General features: G+C 38.1%; 1 protein-coding gene across 1 annotated transcript in view; it reads right to left on the reverse strand.

The window, feature by feature from the left end:
• Gpc3 (glypican 3) overlaps positions 1-19,708 on the reverse strand; it is a 337,098-nt gene that overhangs the window by 107,770 nt on the left and 209,620 nt on the right. Inside the window, exon 4 of the mRNA XM_036174731.1 lies at positions 7,484-7,617. Within this exon, the coding sequence (XP_036030624.1) occupies positions 7,484-7,617 (134 nt within the window). The remainder of the gene's footprint in view (positions 1-7,483; positions 7,618-19,708) is intronic.

A 19,708-nucleotide genomic window follows, 5' to 3' on the forward strand; every position in this document is an offset into this window, starting at 1 on the left:
TCCAATATCCATTTTCTCACACGTTCAGCAGCTTCCTTTTTTTTTTTTTTTTTAGAATGCTGTTACCTACATTCTCAAAGGTGCTGATTACGAGGCACACTGGAATACTACATATCTTTTGGTTTCTGAGTGTAATTGAGTGCATTGATTGTAATTTACAATGCTATTACCCTAGAGATGGCCCCTTTCCACATAGGCTTTGGATAATGGCTGCAGATTCAAATGGTGGGGTGCTCAGAATACTATAAGCTCTATGAAATTCTCCTGATTATACAGTCAGGGAAATTCACTCACATCTGCTAAGAGGAGGAAGGTTGCTTGGTTCTTTGTCTGTATATTGTTTTTCTTGTGAGGCAGAGCAAAGGGGAGAAGGCTGGAGTAGTATATATTATTATTAACTTGCTTTCATTTCTATGCTGTTTATGATAAGAAAAGAGAGCACATTCACTATGCAAATGTATATAAGCACACAGATATAAACTATAGCAAGACTTTTTGCCTATTTCTTGTTTCAGTTGTACATGCATTTACAGCATAAGTTATCAGACTATGAATGTTTATGAAACATTTAAATATTTCTATAATAGATGTTCAATAATAAGCAAAAATAAAATATACTTTATTTTCAAATTAGTGCCCTGATGGAAAGCAATACTGCTCTTCACATCCTATACTGGTCAGGGAATCTTCCGAAAGCAAAGCAATCAAGTGTCTGCAGGTGAAGAATAGAGTGTCCTGATGCACAGGCCTTTGGTGGAGTCATAGGTGTGACTGCTATTTGAAGGGTAGTGAAGTCATGGGTCTAGCAATGCCTTCTAGGAGGGGTTCTCAGTTCCAGCTGAAATTGGAAGCCTAGTGGAAATGATCTGGCAGTTCATGCCATTTTCTGTTTCCCATAAAACTATTATTTCATTTACTCTGTGTGTATGTGTGCGTGTGCGTGTGCGTGTGCGTGTGCGTGTGTGTGTGTGTTTTCAGAAGAAATAGTTTTCAGTACATGTTTATAAAAGCTTAGGTCACAGGAAACCAGGGTGATGGACAGAACAACTAGAAAAGGTTATTGCGACATATGTAATGACTGCTACTCCAATACTTGCTTCCTGCTGTGTCCATGCTCACCTCCCAACCTATGTGAGCACCATCAATATCCAAAGAGAAGAGGCTCAATACAGAGCTCTGAAAATAAAAGTCAACATTACGGTTTCTCAAGAGGAGAAAGATGGGTTCAATTAAGGGCTAATAGGAGAGATGTTCTGTTTTACAAGGTAATAATCTACTTCCCAAGAGTAGAAGCTGAAAGACTAAAGACTGAGGCTGAGTAATTCCCCCTGCTCCACCGGGGAATGGAATGTGGGCATTAGTTTGGAGGAAATGATGGCCTTCTATTTAATGAAAGAGTTTCCCTTAGGCTTCCTCCTACCTCTACACATACTCTCAGGAACACGAAACAGGACAAGCAAAATGGGACCCATACCGAGGCCTTCCACTTTGATATCCCTACAAGTTGAAAACAAAGGGAACCCTTGAAGCTTCCTTAGCTGATCATAAAGATAACAGACAAGTTGAGAAAGAACCAAATGAGGTTCTACCTCACACCAAAGGAATGAGGGACTGCAATAAACCTAAGACCTGCTGCTTCAGTGTAGTAGAATACTGCCTGGAAAGGTCAAGATAAAAATCTAGGGAACGTGCAAAGAATGTGGATAATATAACATAGTCTGGGGCATCACATTCTAGAACCTAGGGAAATGTTTTGTAACTTAAAGTAACTCAGAGAAACGAAAGTCATCCTGCTTTCATTACCTCCTTCAACTAGGATGGGCATATGAGACTGAGGGTTTTTAAAACTTACTTTGGAATTAATCATTGTCAACTTAGAAAACAATTTCATTCAGCAATCATGTTATCACTGTGGTTGAGTTCTCAAAACAATCCCTTAAAATCTGCTATGAGAACTCTGGGTTTGGAGTCTGACTCAGTTGAATTTTAAATGTCAGCTCGCTCTCCCTTACGCAGCACTGCAACCTTAGGCAGATTCTAAATTTAGCTAGTTTTGATTTCCTTTGTCAGAAAATGAAAAGTAATGAGCATCCACGGCACACGGTTGCTATGATGATTCACTGAGATGATGCATGTGAGGGAGGTGTTTACCATGTTACTCCCACCACCACAGTACCCACACAAATATAACGGAAGTGATGGCCCATCCTCCCATTCTCATGAATCTGAAGGATAAAGTGTGTTACATATGAAATATATTCTACATAAATTTGTGTGTAGGATAATTTTTAAAATTCAACTTCCAGAAAACACATTTGTATAACATGATTAAGATCTAAACATTTTTTGAGGTGGGTATTCATAAGTGCAAACAAGTTCACTCCAGACTTAGAAGAATGTTGGGGGTGGGCACTGGAGATTACATTGTTTTACCAATGAGCTACATGCCCAACTCTCTTTTGACTTTGTGAAACAGAGTCTCACTAAGTTCTCTAGACAGGCCTTAAACTTGTGACCCGGCTGTCTTAGTTTCCTCAGCAGCCAAGATTACAGGCAAGAGCTTCAACTTGAGGTCTGTCCATTTCTTCCTTCATCCTTTAAAATAAAGTCATTTGACTTTCTTTATCATTAGAAAAGAAACACATTTACCACAAGTAATTTAGACTATAGAAGAGGAGGGGGAGGTAGTGGGGAGGAGGAGGAGGAGGAGGAGGAGGATGAGAAGGAAGAGGAGGAGGAGAAAGAGGAGGAGGAGTAGGAGGAGTAGGAGGAGGCGACGACCCTTTCATAGACCTACTAGGCAGAGATAATGTGTTAATATTTGTGTATACTACCTTCTGTTCTTGGTAGGTTTTATCACTAGATTCTTTCTGGTTCTCGGGGTATATTATATTGATTCTGAGTAGAATCAAGATATATTTGTTATGAGAGGAATCTCAGAATAATGGAATAGAAGCTGGGGATGTGGTTCAGTGGCAGATCACCTACCTAGAACATGCAAGGCCCCTAGTTCTTGATTTAGTACCACAAAACAGCTGACTCTAATAATACCCTAGACTTGTGCAACAAAATGCTATCTGTCCTTCCCAGAACTAAGACCAGGTCTCTAGCACAAATAGGACACTGGCCAATCTCTCAGAGCCCCCAAAACCTGTTAGAGTACAGGATCATTAGTTTCTGCAAAATCTTCTGCATTACCATGGGAAAGTCATTCTTGGTTTCCAAGAAAAACTTTGAATCTTGAAAATAAGTGCAGCCCTACTTCTTTTGAACGCAGAAAAAAGACTGTAAACTGTTGGAGAGTCAATGAGGTTTCAAAGGGCAGTGACAACAGGTGATAATGTCCTCTGACACCACAGCAGCAGAGTGTGACAGAGGTAGTTTACCTCCCATGGAGTTTGCTGGGCCTCTCTCTTTTCTCCTTTACTTTGTCTTTGCCTATCATCTCTCCTCAAGCTTGCTCTAGCATGGGAGCTAGACAGATTGTTTTCTTAAAGAAAGCTTTACAGCACCTTCATGTATATTATTTTAAAAGACAGTAACTTGAATATTTCTATTTTTCCTTTTAAAGAAAGACATTTGAACCTAGGAGCATTGTTAATTTCTCAGATTTTTGTCTTTATGTTGGTACTCTATGACAGACAACAAAAGAATTTGTACCTGTGAACACTAAGGCAACCTGTGACTGGAGAAATCATTTGACTTGAAAGGAATGTTCTTCGATTCTCATCACACCTTATTCAAATGATATATATCATTGATATAGAAAATAGTGCAGCTTATGGCTCGTTTGTTTATGGCAGTCTGCTTAGGAAAGGATCTTTTTATAGAGGTTTCATTTAGTGTATAAAATGTGGAACTAAAGAGTAGAGTTCCTTTGTGTGCATGAGCCATTTGGAAGTACTGGAGTTGGGCACATGTCATTTTCCCAAGTGGGCATCTATCATTCCAGAGAGGGCATCCCCCTTTTCAGATGTGGAGGGGGGGCTGCCTTCACTTTCTCACATTGATCTCCTTGGGCAGGCATCAAAGCAGTGCTAAGTGGAAACCAGTGCAAGTAAAACACAGCCTTTCATCCCTGACTGCAGACCCTGAACTTTCCGATTATGATTAAGGTTCCTTCTTCCTTAAACTAATATGAGCTCATTGTTTTGTTTTGTTTTAATTTGAAAAGACAGAAAAGTAGAAAAAGCAAACTAACCCAAATTGGAATGGTGTGAGATCATGCCTAATTCTGATGGAAGGAGGAGACTTCCCCACATTAACCTCAAACTACAACTTTCTGCCACTCCAGACACAAGCATCCTTCCTCTCTTCCCACCCCTTTGTTTGGAACACCATCCTTTCTTTCCTTTACCTGTTGAATTCTTGCTCATCTCTTAGTCTGAGTTGAAAAGCTACCTGATCCAAGTAGCCTTTCTTGACAATCCTAGGAAGGCTGCTAACTTTTCCATCTGTGATACTGCCACTCTTTTGTAAATAGCTCTGTCAGGGAAATAATGTCTATATAAGACATTATATATTTATATGTCTGTCTCTTTGACTGGACTGGGTAGGGTCCTCTTCTCATCAGAACCAAAGTCTGAGCATATAGATAGGTTTCACAACTCTTGATTGTAAAGTCCTATGTAGGGCCAAGATAACATCTACCTGACCTGAAACTCATTTTTGACACACTCAAGAAATATTTTGTTGCTTTCATCAGTGGCTAGAAGATACGCCTGAACTTACAAGGCTGCCTAGCAAAACTGAGAGTGGTGGTCTGAGAGGGGGCAAGAATTAGCCTTGATTTTGGATCAGAGAGAGATCATCTTGTACTTTTTTTTTTAATGTAACTTCTTCTTAGTGTTACCTAATCCCTGGCCACTTCAGACTAAGTCAGTGGGGAATTCCAGGAAGCAGGAGGATACAATACTTAGAGGTAGTTCCACTAGGTGGAGAGACAGTAATTTATCATTGGTTAGAGGTTGGGCCAGAAACTTGGAGTATAGGTATCGGGTGGACTATTCACTAGCAATTCTTAATTTGAAAAGGGAAAGCTATTATTCCTCATGTGCTCTACCAAACAAACTCATGTATATGTGGGATATGGAAAGGATCAGATATACAGTATCACAAGTGAAGTGATGGAGAACTTCAGAGGAGCAGAAGAGGGAGAGACAGACAACCCCGATGTTCTAAAAATACCAGGGGTTGAAAGGACTCTGATGACTGTATTGTTTCTGCTTTGACGTAATCTGAGTGCATGGCATTCTGCCATCAGTGTTCTAAATTTCAACATGTGTTCTTTAAAGAAAACATGAATCCAATACACAGACCGCTGGTCAAGTATAAAATTGCCTTTAAATTGAGCTAAGCTATTTCTAAAACTAGTTGTGTGTTGCAAAGTACCCAGTTGGGGGCAGACAAAACAAACAGATGATTTCTGAATGCTTCCAAAGGAATCCTGTGTTTCTTTGTGTGCTGTTACTTTAATAAAGCAAAGGGCTTTTCAATTTATAATCAGACCCAGACAGCTTGCTTGCAAGATGAGTACTACATTGAGTACTACACCAGCGCTCCTTTCCAAATTATGTTTTTAGCCACTGATAGATCTTGGGCACGGATGTTGAAGCTGATAGATGCACACATCCATTTTTCTTGAGAATGTGAAATGCTGTACCATGAGAAATGTATAAAGGTACTAACATTCTTTCAGAAGAAACCCTTCTGATAACATTCACCCAAAATAATCCTGCCATTAATTCCAATTCACAGCTTTTGTCATTTTTTCTTACTATCATTTCATTTATTTGGAAATTGCATACAGACTCTAAATAAAATATCTTGTCTGAGTGCCCAGGGGGAAACACCTCCTTTATCAATGTCTTCTTTCCCTGGAAGATCAGTATCTAGATTAACAGTTATCCTCAGGAAAGTGTATGGGAACAGGTCACACAGAGCCCAAAATAGACAGAGAAGCCATACAGCAGAGGCTTCCAAAAATGTCCCATTTATAAATGCATATTGATTGACAAGTTAATTTCATTTATTTTTTTTTTTATTTTTAACCTTTAACTGATAACATAAAAATTATACATAGCAACAGGGCAATTTCAAAATTGGGCTGGTTTACTGTGTTTATTTTAAGATAGTTCTATATGTGACTGCTGCCAATTACTAAACCATTTCTGCTGTGAAGTGCTTCCTGAAGATCACTCAGTGGAGGGTCTGGCTTTCTGAAAACTATCTTTGTACTTTGAAGATTCTTCAGGTTTTGCTTCCAGTTAAGTCTATTTCCACTAGATCGCCCTAGAGGTTGTGTCTCTGTGTTTTCACTGTCCAGCACACATTGTAGCACTACAGGGTGTTTGATAAGTTACTGTTGAGCTGAATAGTGATAGGCACATGCATATATAATTCACTTCAGTCAAATGTGGGAAAATTTCTACCAGTTAAAAACCAATGCCCTGCACAGACTGAAGTGAATTCCTCAAGTGGTTCAGAGGACCAAGAATAAAAACAAAGAACAGTGGACTGTGAAAACAGAAAGACACAATTGCTAGGTGACTGTGCACAATGACTCAAGCTTTTAATTCCAGCAATCAAAGGGCAGAAGCAGGTGGAGTTCTGTGAGTTTGAGGACAGCCTGGTCTATACAATGAGGTCCAGGACAGCAAGAAATATATAGAAAGACTCCATCTCATAAACCAAAACCAAAACCAAACTAAACCAAAACAAACAAACAAAAAAATAGCCCATATCTGAGATGTTCCATATTAATTTTCTACTTGTAAGCCAACCTCTCAAAACTCGATAAAATTCAACAAGAACAACAAAAAGAAAACAACAGAAGACTAATACCTAACTATCCTTGAGTTGGGTTGGCTGCATGTGTGATTCTTTGGATAACACAGTTCTCGTAAGATTATCGTAAGAGTTATGCTGGGCTTCTCATATGATTTCCACATCTTAATTATAACCCAGAAGCTGTTGGAGGGAACCTGAGTAGGGGTGAAGGTTGGATGGGAATAAAGGGATTTAGAACCTGCATTTTGGATCCTCACTGCTGTTTTAAGAACTATGAAACATACACTCAGTTTTGTGTAAAATGAGTCAAGTGAGCACATTGAGAATGTCTTGCTACCCCTTTCTCTGGCGAACTCACTGTTATAATAATGAAAATAACTGCAAGCCAGTTCATTGAATTATAAGATCTCCTTGTAAGCAGAAAATATTTTATTTACTCAATAAGGGGTCCTGAATGGGGAAGCTCATTTTACCTTGTGTTGCTGAACTAGATATTTATACCTGGAAAGCTTACACTTAAATATGGCTTAGTTATAGTATCATTTTTTCTTTAACACAAATTATAGATATTAATTAAGCATTCCTCTCAGAAGAACTAAATAACATGTATGTAAGAAACTTTGCTCCAGTGATTTTTGACCTGAAAACACAATGGCTAAATGTATGCTGAAATGGAGGGGAAAAATTCTCTCACCTTCTTCGGCTGGATAAGGTCTCTTCACGTTCAACATGAGCAACTTTTAATACCTTCTTGTCAATAAACAGATCTTCAGGATAATAAGCAGATCTATATTGGCGTTGCTGGGAGTGGGCACACAACTTGCCAATCTGAAAAAAAAAATGTAATATAATAGTACAATGCTTTCACAGATATGATGGCAGAAACAGATTTGAGATGCACTGCAATTTCCTCCCTCAATTTCCTTTCAAAGAGCAGAACAGATTCATTAATAGAGTCAAAACAGGTAATAAGGTTTTAAGGCAAAAAAGCAGAAGTAGAAAGGAAGGCAGAAGACTGATGAGGAATTCTGTACCCATTCTAAGTATGGTCTACTCAGATCCTTAAGATGAAAGGGAAAACATTGGAGAGGCCTCTCTACACAGGCCTCACTGTACTGATACCTTTCAATGGCACTTGCTGTTTATATGTAGGTAGAAGTTCACAGAAGGCAATTTAGAAATTTGAGACAATCTGATATAGGAGATGAAGTGGTTTGAGGGGTGGCACTGAGTAGCCTCTTGATACAAGAGCAGCCTTCCATACACAAAGTGCACCCCATTCCTAAGGGTGTCCTTACTAGACTCAAGTTAAAGTATTTTGAAAAAATGTCATTATAATTGCTCATCTGGATTTCATAAAAAGGCCTGAGAAGCAAATATATCAACCAACCTATAGTCAGTGTCATCAGAGGAACCAACTAAATAATTGCTGGATTTTATGAAAAGAGTACAGGCACTTAAGACAGCTGGATTTCCTCCGTCCTTTCTACTACTTCTCACACATCCACTCAAAAACACTTATCGGATACTTCTTTCACACCTATATGGCAAAGATTTTTAAAAAATGATGCCAGCTTGCTTGCTTCGCTCCATTCTAACTTATGGTTAAATTATTTGCTGACTATAATGTATAAAACAACTTCCATATAGATATACATATAAAGAAGTGTGACTACTAACTTTATTATATGACTCCTTGTGCCAGACTCTATGTTAAATATTATCACCTCTACTTTACCAAGAAACTGAGGCTTGAGGAGGTTAAGAGACTTGCCTAAAGCAAACAGGTCCAGATCTTTGAACCCATTAGTCTGACTACAAATCTTAACACAATTACACCTCCCTTGAACATGATGCCCGCCTTTCATTTGCTTCCATGTTGTTTTAGAAAGAAAAAGAAGCAAGCTTCAATAACATATCACCAACTAACATAGTTCAGGAGACTCTACAGAAAGGAGTTCTAGGAGTGCCACTTCTGTACCTTCACACAGTTTAGAGCAGGCTTTATATACTGCTAGGCAAATAAGTGAGTTGAAGGAATTTTCTCTTACAGTAACAGGCCCCAAATGCCAGTCTATCAATAAGCCATTGACTCTGTGAGATCATCTGGCTTCTGGATGGTTTAAGATGGCCCAATAGCACTTACTGGGTTATCTATGTATACACAGAGGCATAAATGCCCAGTTTGCATAACTTTGGCAGGCTTCCCATGTAAATTCTTGAGTTAGAAAACATCTTAAATGAGCAGCAGAATTACCCCCATTTATGAAAGACAGAACCCATCATTTTATGTTCAAACTAGCCATCCTCAATCATTTATTCTAACACGGAAAAAGAATAAAGACCCTGGAAAATATTCCATCTAACTTTGGAATGCAAGATACAGAAATTTTCACATGTGACCATGCCACACCATATGACTTGGGCCACACCATATGACTTGGGCTAACTCTAACTTCACATAAAGAATCTGTATTCAGGCTGGGTGGTGGTGGCGCACGCCTTTAATCCCAGCACTCGGGAGGCAGAGGAAGGCGGATCTTTGTGAGTTCAAGGCCAGCTTGGACTACCAAGCGAGATCCAGGAAAGGCTCAAAAGCTACACAGAGAAAGCCTGTCTCGAAAAACAAAAACAAACAAACAAACAAAAAAAAAACAAAAAAAAAACTGTATTCTCTGAATCCATCCTACTTGGGCAGGGTATTTGGTAGGGTACTTTAGGCTAGGTAGTGGCTAGAAATAACTGGCAGACTACATTGTAACTTTATGTCAATAGGCTAATACATTACATGCTTATTATTTAAACTTCAGGTAAATTTCATTTATTATTATTTTTTAAATTTCAGATAATAAACATTATTTTTGTTCTTTAGGTGTCTATATATTATGACATGAGCATAGATCTATGTGAGGGTCTGTTTTACCAGGTTCCAAATATTAACACATTCAGGTGCGCAGGCCACATTCTCTTTACATACCTGTTCCACATACAATATCCATACAATAAAAACTTATCACAATATCTAGGTTAAAAAAAAAAAACATAGCTGTGAGATGCCCCTCCCCATGGAAAACCGACCCTTTGTATCAGTGAATTCTTATTGGACCAGAACATGACTTTTAATATTTGCTCCCAACCCCTATTCCAGCCTACTAGAAAGTGGAGCAGCTGAAGCAAAATAGGAAAGTTAACGACAAAGGACAAAGTAGCTAGGCTATAGTCTGATCTTCCTTCCCAAGTTCCAAATGTGGCATTATAAAGAAGACTTTCCAAGGCACTGTGTGGGGTAAGAGACAAATGACAGCGTCTTGCCAACACCTCGAACTCCTATCTGAGATAAGCCATGCCTTATCAGACAGGCTCTATTTTCTTCCATTAATCTACCAGGAATCCAGTCTTCTCTCACACAAAGTGTTCGTCAAAGGTAGCTTGCCCCCACCTAGGATCCTCTCAACACATCTTTCACCTCCACACACAAATCTGGAAGCAAATATCACGAGCTTATTTTGAGACTAGATGCTAACAGAAAGCATAATTGACAGAGATGCAGTATTCCCACTGATGATGGCTTTCAGCTTCTCACTTGATAGACCGCAAACCATGGTGTAGTACCTTAGTCACATTCTCCAGCTGAGCTCACTAAAGAAGCTGGACTCTCAGGTGCTGTTTTCGAAATCAATAGCCTGCCTAGGAGTATTAAACTCTTAAATAAGAAATGCAATCCAATTTCCTTTCACTGAGTAAGGTACCTGGTCAAGAATGCTGCTACCTTTAAATCTGGTTAGTTTGAGTAAATTTATTAGATATGTGGGTGTCTCTATCAAAAGATTAGGAATTTAAGACCTTTTTCCCCCCGGAACCATGATTCCTAATGGTGTCTTTATTTATGTGCCAGAACCTAGGGCAGGAGAAGCACTAGCTCTCTCAAGTGTTACAAGGCCTGACAACTAAGAAGGCATTGCCGATGAGTGTACTCTCGGCACCAAGTCATTCTGGCTATCTTAGCACCATTTCTCTCCAACAGAGTCTCAAAGTATTGTCTTCATGTATACAGGAAACAAATGAGCATCAGGAGACTTGGCCTACAAGCTGCTGCTTCTTTCTGTTTGAATGACCACAACTGTATACACTGATATTTCAACATATGTTGTCCAGGCATCAAATTAATGTACTTAGCATAGCCATCATTTCAAGTGTCTGTCTTTTTTTTTTTTATGTTGGAAACATTCAAGATCCTCTTTTTTTTTTAACATTTATTTATCTGTATTATGAATGTATGAGCCCATGCACATGTGTGCTACATTGTTTGTGTGGAAGACCAAATTTACACCAGGCTCTATGATGTGTCTTTGCTTGTTGTCTGATCTCACTGGACCAAGACTCTCTTTTCTATTTTTGTATTGAAATGTACAGTAAGTTGTTAATCACAGGCACTCTTCTGTAACTAAGTTTTCCTTCTGTGTTTTTATAGTGGTTAAGCAGCCTTTCTACATTTCCCTCCCTCCCTCTAACCCCTCTCAGCCTTCAAGATAACTACCACTCTACTCTTTACTTCTAAAAAGTACAACTTTTTAAAGTTTCTACATTTGAGAAGGATTGCATGATATTTGTGTTTCTTCTGCACATGGCTTATTTTACTTAACATACTGTCACAATCATTCATTTCTACCTCTTACCCACAATTGTACTTTTTTTTCTCTCAGTGCTTTGGTTTCACTTTACCTGCCTACTATAGCCTTATATGAAGGAAGAATATAGAATACTTGAAGTGCCATATTTTATTTCAAGTTCTCTAGAAAATAAAAGGTAAACATTACTTTCTTAGAAGACTATATTACCATGAGAAGAATTTTTTTAGTCATTACTAGATTCATGAGGGTGCACATATAATAATCTACAGATTGATGAGAAAAGCATGCAATGTGAATATACTGAGTGAACATAACAAGTCTTTTTGTGAAGTCTTTGCAGTATCTCTGTTTCTTTGGAGGTGAAGCCAGATATACGTGAATATTTATTTGTGTAGTAAAGTCGTGTGCATGTGACACAGGGAGGTAAGAGAATCACTTGTGGGAGTTATTTCTCTCCTTCTGTCTAGGGTATTCTGGAGATTCAACTCAGATTGCTGGGTTTGGTGAGGCAAGCACCTTCATTCACTGAGCCATCTTGCAGGCTCTGAAACCACTTCGTTTTATTATAATGGGTTACATAAGGCTATTGTTTTTGCAAGTATATTCTTTCATTCTTCACTAACCCTAAGGAATCTTTACATTTTCTTTCTTAAGAAATATATAATGTAGGAGCTAGAGAGATGGCTTAGTCATTAAAAGTGCCTATGGTGTCAAGAACAGGGACCTGAGCATGATATCTAACATCCATATAAAAGCTGTGTGTACCTCCATATCCCCAGGGCTATAGCACATGTACTCAAGCATATCCCTGAAGCCTATTGGCCAGTCCACCTAACTGAATTGATGGAACAGTATGCTCACCAAGAGATCCTGTCTTTAAAATGAAACTGGCAAGCTATGGAGGAGACATTTGACATTGACTTCTGCCCCCCAAAATATGCAATGTAAGACATATGTGTATGGGTTACTTAAATATATGTGTTTTAACTTAGAAAGCCTGTAATAGAAAGAAAGAAGGGATGTGTATGGGAGGGGAAGGAACAAAAGCAGAACTCAAAAAGTTCTCATGGGTGGTGGTATGGCACTAGAGGAGCCACAGACACATTATACTGCCCTTGGAAACCTAACTGTTTGCCAGGGATGAACGCAGAGATCAGCACAACTCTCCTCTCAGGAGCTGCCCCTGAAGCCACCAAGACTCTTGAGCCTCTGGAGGGTACTTGCAGTTTTAGTGATTTATAGATTAGCTTTTCTGCTGGTTCCCATCTAATAACTGTTCTCAAAGAACGTTTTCTGAGAAATGTTGCTAAATATTTGTTATAACTTTAGTCTCTGTTTACTAGCTGATTCATTAGAAGCTCAAAGAGCTCAAAATAAACTTTCCTGTAGGATTATGCAAATTAAATATAAACTGGGCTCTTAGGAACTACTTTGAACAAATAATGCCCCTGAAATTCATTTGGGCCAAGGTATGACAATTCTAAAAGTTTCCAGTTAAAATAAAACGTTGAGCTTTTTTCTCTTAAACCATATACCATGTAGTTGTACAATTTTGTTTAATTAAATCTGAAAAGTTTTCAAACAAAATATACATTGAAATTAACAACTTTTTAATAGTAGTAACCATACCCATTTAACAATTCTACAGGTATAATAAAAATGCTAATGTATGTTAATGTTTAGTCTGTGGTTAATGTTTTGTCTTGTTAATTTCCCCAGGGCTTTTATTACTGATTTAAATCTGCCACACTACTCAACTGATTGCACTGCTTCCACAAACTGCATGGAAGTAGCTCAAATGAATACTGATGAAGAGAAAGGAACAAACATTTAGCTAAGCAAACCATTCTTATTATATGTGTGTAATTGTTACATACATTTTCATGCAATGAGATGGGCATGACAGGCATTTTCCACTCATTTTCTGTACAGAAAATATGCATATGAGCATTAAATTAATTTATAACCTTGTACTTGAAGAAGCACATCATTATTAATTAACTATTGATTGATCTGGATATAGAGCAGAGAGGATAATGAACAGACCTGGTGACAATGTGGGTTTTTTTTTTTCTACTCCACAGACATTTTACTGTGACTCATTATTAATTGCCAGGCCATTAAAGTAAAAGCTCTCTAATAATTTGCAGTGTATTAGGAATCAAGCTATTTTAAGAAATCAGGTGGCATTACCCGATCATTTTATACAAGTCATCTAGGAATCTAGGGGGGAAAATAGAAATGAAAACCTTACAGATCAGTTTGCCTTTAATTTGAAGTTCATCACTGTATTAAAGTGAAAGTAATAATTTGGAATCAGGACACCTGGGTTTTTAGTAACAGCTCATCGTCTGGCCATTTCATAAACGTCAGACAAGATATTTAATTTCCTTGAAACTCTTAGTTTCAGCATCTTTAAAATTGAGACAAAAGCAATGCCTTCCAAGCCTGGCTAGAAGATGAGGATGAAGTAAAGCAATGGCCCAAAGGGTAATTAATGCCTTGCTATCTATACTAACTCATGTGTAGTTGAGCCTACATACTTTTGGCAGCCTGCCTCAGTGTGTCATAGTCCTAGCTTGGCTGGTCTGACACATACAAAGCTATTGCTAATGCTGTGCAGACGTGGTCTTACATTTACAAACTATATTTTGGTGGTCTGTTGTCCCTTTTAAATGGCTTCCAGGATAAATGGAAATCACTTAGTGATCTTAGTCACACTGATGCACATTTAATAGGCTTAGAGCAAGATCTAATATGACTAATAAGACCCACATCTAGAGACTCAAAAAGTTGGGGTCCTAAAACAAGTAGTATCAGCAGTCTATGTAAGCACTTGTGTGAAATGCAAATTCGGGGGCCCAAAAGCAGACACATTTTCTCAGAAGCCCTGGGAGTGAGGTCCCATCATCTGGGGTGTTCTAGGCTAGTTTTCAACTCATCATTTTCCTGCTTTAGTCTTACAAGTACTGGCATTATATATATGTACATGCCTGGAAATCATCATTTGAAAATTATCTTGAAATATATAACTTTCAGTCTATCTGTGTGGAAGTATATATATTTGTAGTTTATTTTGCAAAAATACTTTTATTTTAGAAATTTCTCTATAACTCAGTGTTATAGAGGTTCATGCCTTTAATCTTCAGCACTCAGGAGACAGAAGCAGGTGGATCGCTCTGAGTTCAAAGCCTGCAAATTCTAGGCCATCTATGGTTACATTCTGAGTTTCTTTATAAAAAAAAACTTGTCATGGACCATATGAATCTATAGATTACAACTGTAATTAAGAAACAAAGTTATGGTGGTGAGTGATATCTCTTAGCAGTAGACCACTGTTCTAGCATGAATAACTAGGTTTGATTATCAGAATATGAGAGGGGGAGACAAAAGCTGTCTTCCCCTTGACCTTAGAGGTACAAATAATTCATTGGTTTTTCTTAAAAGACAAAAGAAAAATGAACTTGTGTGGGTAGGGAGGAGAGGGAGGACCTGGGAAGAGTTGTAGGAGGGGAAAGAATACGATCAAAATATACTATGTGAAATTTTCAAAGAACAAATAAACACATTAAAAAATACAAATACTTTGTTATTATGTTTTCTCTAGGAGAATATTTAAGAATAGCATTACCATTCAAGCTAAGTTATAGTGGTTTCTTGAATTCAACCATTCTCACTTTAAAGAAAATGAAATTCAATATTCAAAATAAATGTTATGAGTTCTTTAAAAGTCAAAACTGTTCATTGCAGCTTTTCAAAGTGGAAATGCAAAAGCCTCTGAAATATCCTAGGTGATAACTTACTGTGTTATATTTGCCAGAACAGTGTACACAACAGTGGGAAAACTAATAAAACACTGGAGCATTCACACTGCTGCATGCCAGCTCGGGGAAAAGTCAGTTAATGAAATCCTGCCACTTTTGAAGGGGAGAGAGACTAAAGTCTGAGCTGCAAACATAAAATGAAGTGAATATGTCCTCTACAGAATGTACTTTCTCCTTCCACACACATGGGCTGGAGTGACTATTTTTCTTATATTCATTTGTTAGCAACAGTAATTAACCTTCCAAGCTCTATTATGTGAAAACTTAGTGTGCATGTTGAGGGTGGGTGTGGGGGAGCAGGACATTAGTAGTATTGAAGTATCTAAATCATTGAAAAACATTGTTTAAATATACATTTCCTCAAATGAATCTGATGAGTTCAAGGCCAGCCTGGGCTACCAAGTGAGTTCCAGGAAAGGCACAAAGCTACACAGAGAAACCCTGTCTTGAACCCCCCCCCCCAAAAAAAAAGTGTGAATAAGTAATAACTACAACTTTATTGGCACATATGTAAGAACATATGTAAGAAAACATTTTCTAAACTACCAAAATGAAGTTGGTATTAATCAAAATTAGTAATGTTATGAAAAACACAGGAACAAAACTGTATGCTAGGAAACTGCTAACAAAAAGAAGGCATCAGTTAAAAACTAAAGAAATAAATGAGCTCTAGATTGTATTATATCAGTAATTCTATTAATGACACATGCATTAAATGTGCAAGCCAAAAGGTAGAGATGAATCGTTTTAATCCCAGATAACATAGTATACGTCTATGCTTTTACAAAGAGACAGAATCTGTATTGGAAGTGAAAAGACAGGAAGACATAAGCATTATCAACTGTGACCAAATGACAGCTGCAATAGGAGTGGTAATATGGTAATATGAGACAAGGTAGACTTCCAGACAGACAAACCTGTTAAGAGAGACAATGAAAGATTTTATAATGATGAAAGTGTCAACTTTCCCAAAAGAGAACAATGTAAGTGTATATTTACTGAAACCAAGTTATGCAAAGGGAAACTGTTCCATTTGAAGGAAGAGCCAGACCACAACAATATTTGGTTGTCACTTCTCTCCTTGAATCATGGATAACGTCATCAGGCAGAACAACCCAATTCTAAGGACACCACACAGACATCCATAGCACACACAACAAAACAAGAAAACCTACTAGCAAGTGCATGGGAGCCATTCTTTAAATATTTATCTATTTAATTTGCTCGGTGTTTGCATGCATACATGTCTCTGGTGCCCAAGAAGACTAGAAGAGGACTTGGATCCCTCAGGACTGGGGTTACAGATGGGCATGAGCCGCCATGTAGGTGCTGGGAGTTGACCCCACTAGCTACTACAGGTAACTCCTCTCTTGCTAGCACCAGGATGCAAGCTTTTCTACTCCATCAAACAATTTGGATGAGTAAAAACAAACTATTACTCCCTCTAAGTTGTTTTTTCCAAATACTTAGTCAGTGTGACGAAAAAAAAACAAAAAAAAGCTAAGTAACACATATTATCAACCTACATCTAATTGCTAAAAATATCTACAAAACTGTAGAAGGAAACATAGATCTAAATTTTTGTGGTCTTAAATCTGGCAATATTTCCTTAGCTATGGCAACCAAGAAGGGGGTGGGGAGGAGATCAACTGGACTATATAAAATTAAAGGTTTTTAATGCTTCAAATGGTTCAGTTAAGAAAATGAAAAGACAAGCTGCAAGCACAATCTAAACCCATTTCTCTGATAAGTGTTCTGATTATCTAGAGAACAACTATATAGATAAAGACAACAATAATGCATACATGGACACAGTTCAAGGGACCTCTTTATTTTTTGTCACTCACCTGGTGCTGAGCTATGCCTGTGCCTCACTTTTATACTTTTTTGCCTTTCATGCATTTATTCTTATTAAAATTACACATGTGAAATATCACATAGAACCTTGTCACCAAACCCCCAGTTACATTTCTGCCTTTCCAGGAAGCACCACATAGTCCAGGATATCAGGACCAGCCAACTTTGAATCTTATTGTGTTCACTACAATTAAATACTGGCTGAAGGGGTACTAGATGATGAGTTAAAAGGGAAAAATGTTAAAATATACCTTAGATCATTTTGATAATCCATTTGTATGCAAATAATAAAAAAACTCACTGTATTCAACCACATGCCATTCCTAAAATTGTATAAGAAGCAGTGCACCTGGTAAGCAGCAGCACTGTGGCAAGACTGTTCTGATTGTAACTTCATCCAAACTGATTAGCCACCGTCCATCTGAATGAAGGCATCATTGCTGACCAATACCTCGGGCCTTTGCTGATTGCCCTCCACTGTAGACAGACCTTCGCTGATTGGTTTTAGCCAAAGTTATAATCAGAACCACTTCTGAGATAAATTTTGAAAAGAACATGATTGAAAGGAGTGAGAAAATCAGGTGAATTGAGAAACGGTGTGACCTCTGAACAGAAATGGCACAAAGAGACTCATCTCCTGCATACCCTTCTGTGTCATCTTGTGCAGATCCCTCTGTGACAGCAATGCTGGACATTGCTGCCATTTCAGCTCTTCTTCCCTATAGGGGCTATTTTCACTCTGCAATTTCTTCTTCTACTCAGCCCCTTAAACGTCAGTCTTGATTCCTTACACCCAAGACTGAGTTCTCTCTTTGCCAAGTCTATCAATGAGGGGATACCATCCTGAAATCTCATGATTTCTTCCCCCAAATATTTGCACAACTTCAACTACACTACATGAACTTCCAGATGGGGATGGAAAAGCCATTTTCTTCAGTGATATAACTACTGGTCAGGTACATATGTTCCTGTAAACTAACACCCACCTATGCTCCTAAAAACAATCTTAATGAAACTCATTGGGGTTCTATATACACACACAAAACACATGGAAGTAGAAGGGGGACTAGTTGAGGAGAAGGAAGGAATTAATGGAAGTAGGAAGGGTATAAGAGATGGTAATATATCAAAATACATTATGCATATGTATAAAAACACCATAGTGGAACCAACCTGCCATTATATATAATTGATATAAGTCAACAGAAAATTAATATAAAAAGTAGGGTCCAATTTTTATTTCTAGAGAAGAATGATGAGGCCTTTGTCTGAAATATATCTTAAGAGCCCCAAATTTGAACAAAGTCAATTATTATTCTTTTTGTACTACAGAATTAAGACCAGAGCTACAGTGTGAGATTACATTCTTTTGGGAAGCTCCCATCTCCCTAGACCTCAGTAATGTCAGCCATAGTCAAGGGGATTAGATCAAATAATCATTTCTAGTTGCAGCATCTTAAAATTCTATGGACCTCAGAGCAAAACTACAAAAACTGAGAAGTAATTTCAAGTTGCCTTTTCTCCATCTCCTGCCATTTTTGTCTGGAGATAATTCAGCAGCCATAATAAAGTGTGTGATGTCCACATAACAACTTAGTTCTCTATGTCATAGTCTTTGAAAAGGCTTCATACTTGAACATTTTGTCAAGAAAAACAATACTATAAAATAAGCAACTTGGAGGCCGTGCCTGGGGGTGTGAGGGCAGGGGGAAGCAACATTGGATCAGATGGGCTGCAATGTATTAGGGGAGCACATTACCTCAAGAAGCTGGATCTCAGAGCAAATGTGACTGTCAGGTTATACAGTTTTCTACTGCTTTCAAATGATGGCCAGAATATTGCAACTAGAAATAATGTCAGTGTAGCTACTCACACAAGTCATCTATCTAGCCTCTCTATAACTTGGAAGGATTTCTAACCAAACCGTTCTTCCAGAGGAAGTTAAAAGGAAAAATTCCTTCCTAGAACATCATGTAGGGGTTGCTTGTACCAAACAAGTGTCTTGGATTAGAAAAGGTTGGTAGGCACAGTTAGGATGGTTTCGTGGATTATATTGATGACATAGTCCCATGAGTTAGGGACACCTGAAACCCACTGTTCTACTTGAAGAAAAATCAAACTATTCATTTTGGAGTCAATTTATAGGGAGTGTGAGTGGGGCTTCAATGACATAGGCCCAGAGGAGGACAAGTGTGAGAAAGAAATGAATTACTGTGGATGTGACTAAAGAAGAGAGGGAGGAAAAGTGATGCTTGGCTGCACATAGCTAGTGTTAATATTCTCCCAGCTTTTCCAAGGAGTCAGTCTCCAGTCTTTTATCACAGGGAAGAGAAAGAAAATGAGATTTTCACCCTTTACAGAAAGGGCACTGGTACTACTGTTGCTAATACTGCCATAGAGAAGAGGCAACCCCCACACTAGAAGTCCAACAGTCAGGAGAAAGACAAGATGATGATTAGCTTCCTTTGTATTGACTTTTTTTTAGCAACTTTTGATTAACTGACAAACCAGCACACCTCTCTTGCTAGAATCATGAAATCACATACATCTAGCACCAAAAGAAGGGGAACAAGGCCAGACACACGAGTGTTCTATCCACTCAGTTTT

The sequence above is a fragment of the Onychomys torridus genome, chromosome X (genome assembly GCF_903995425.1).
Source record: "Onychomys torridus chromosome X, mOncTor1.1, whole genome shotgun sequence".
Taxonomy (NCBI): domain Eukaryota; kingdom Metazoa; phylum Chordata; class Mammalia; order Rodentia; family Cricetidae; genus Onychomys; species Onychomys torridus.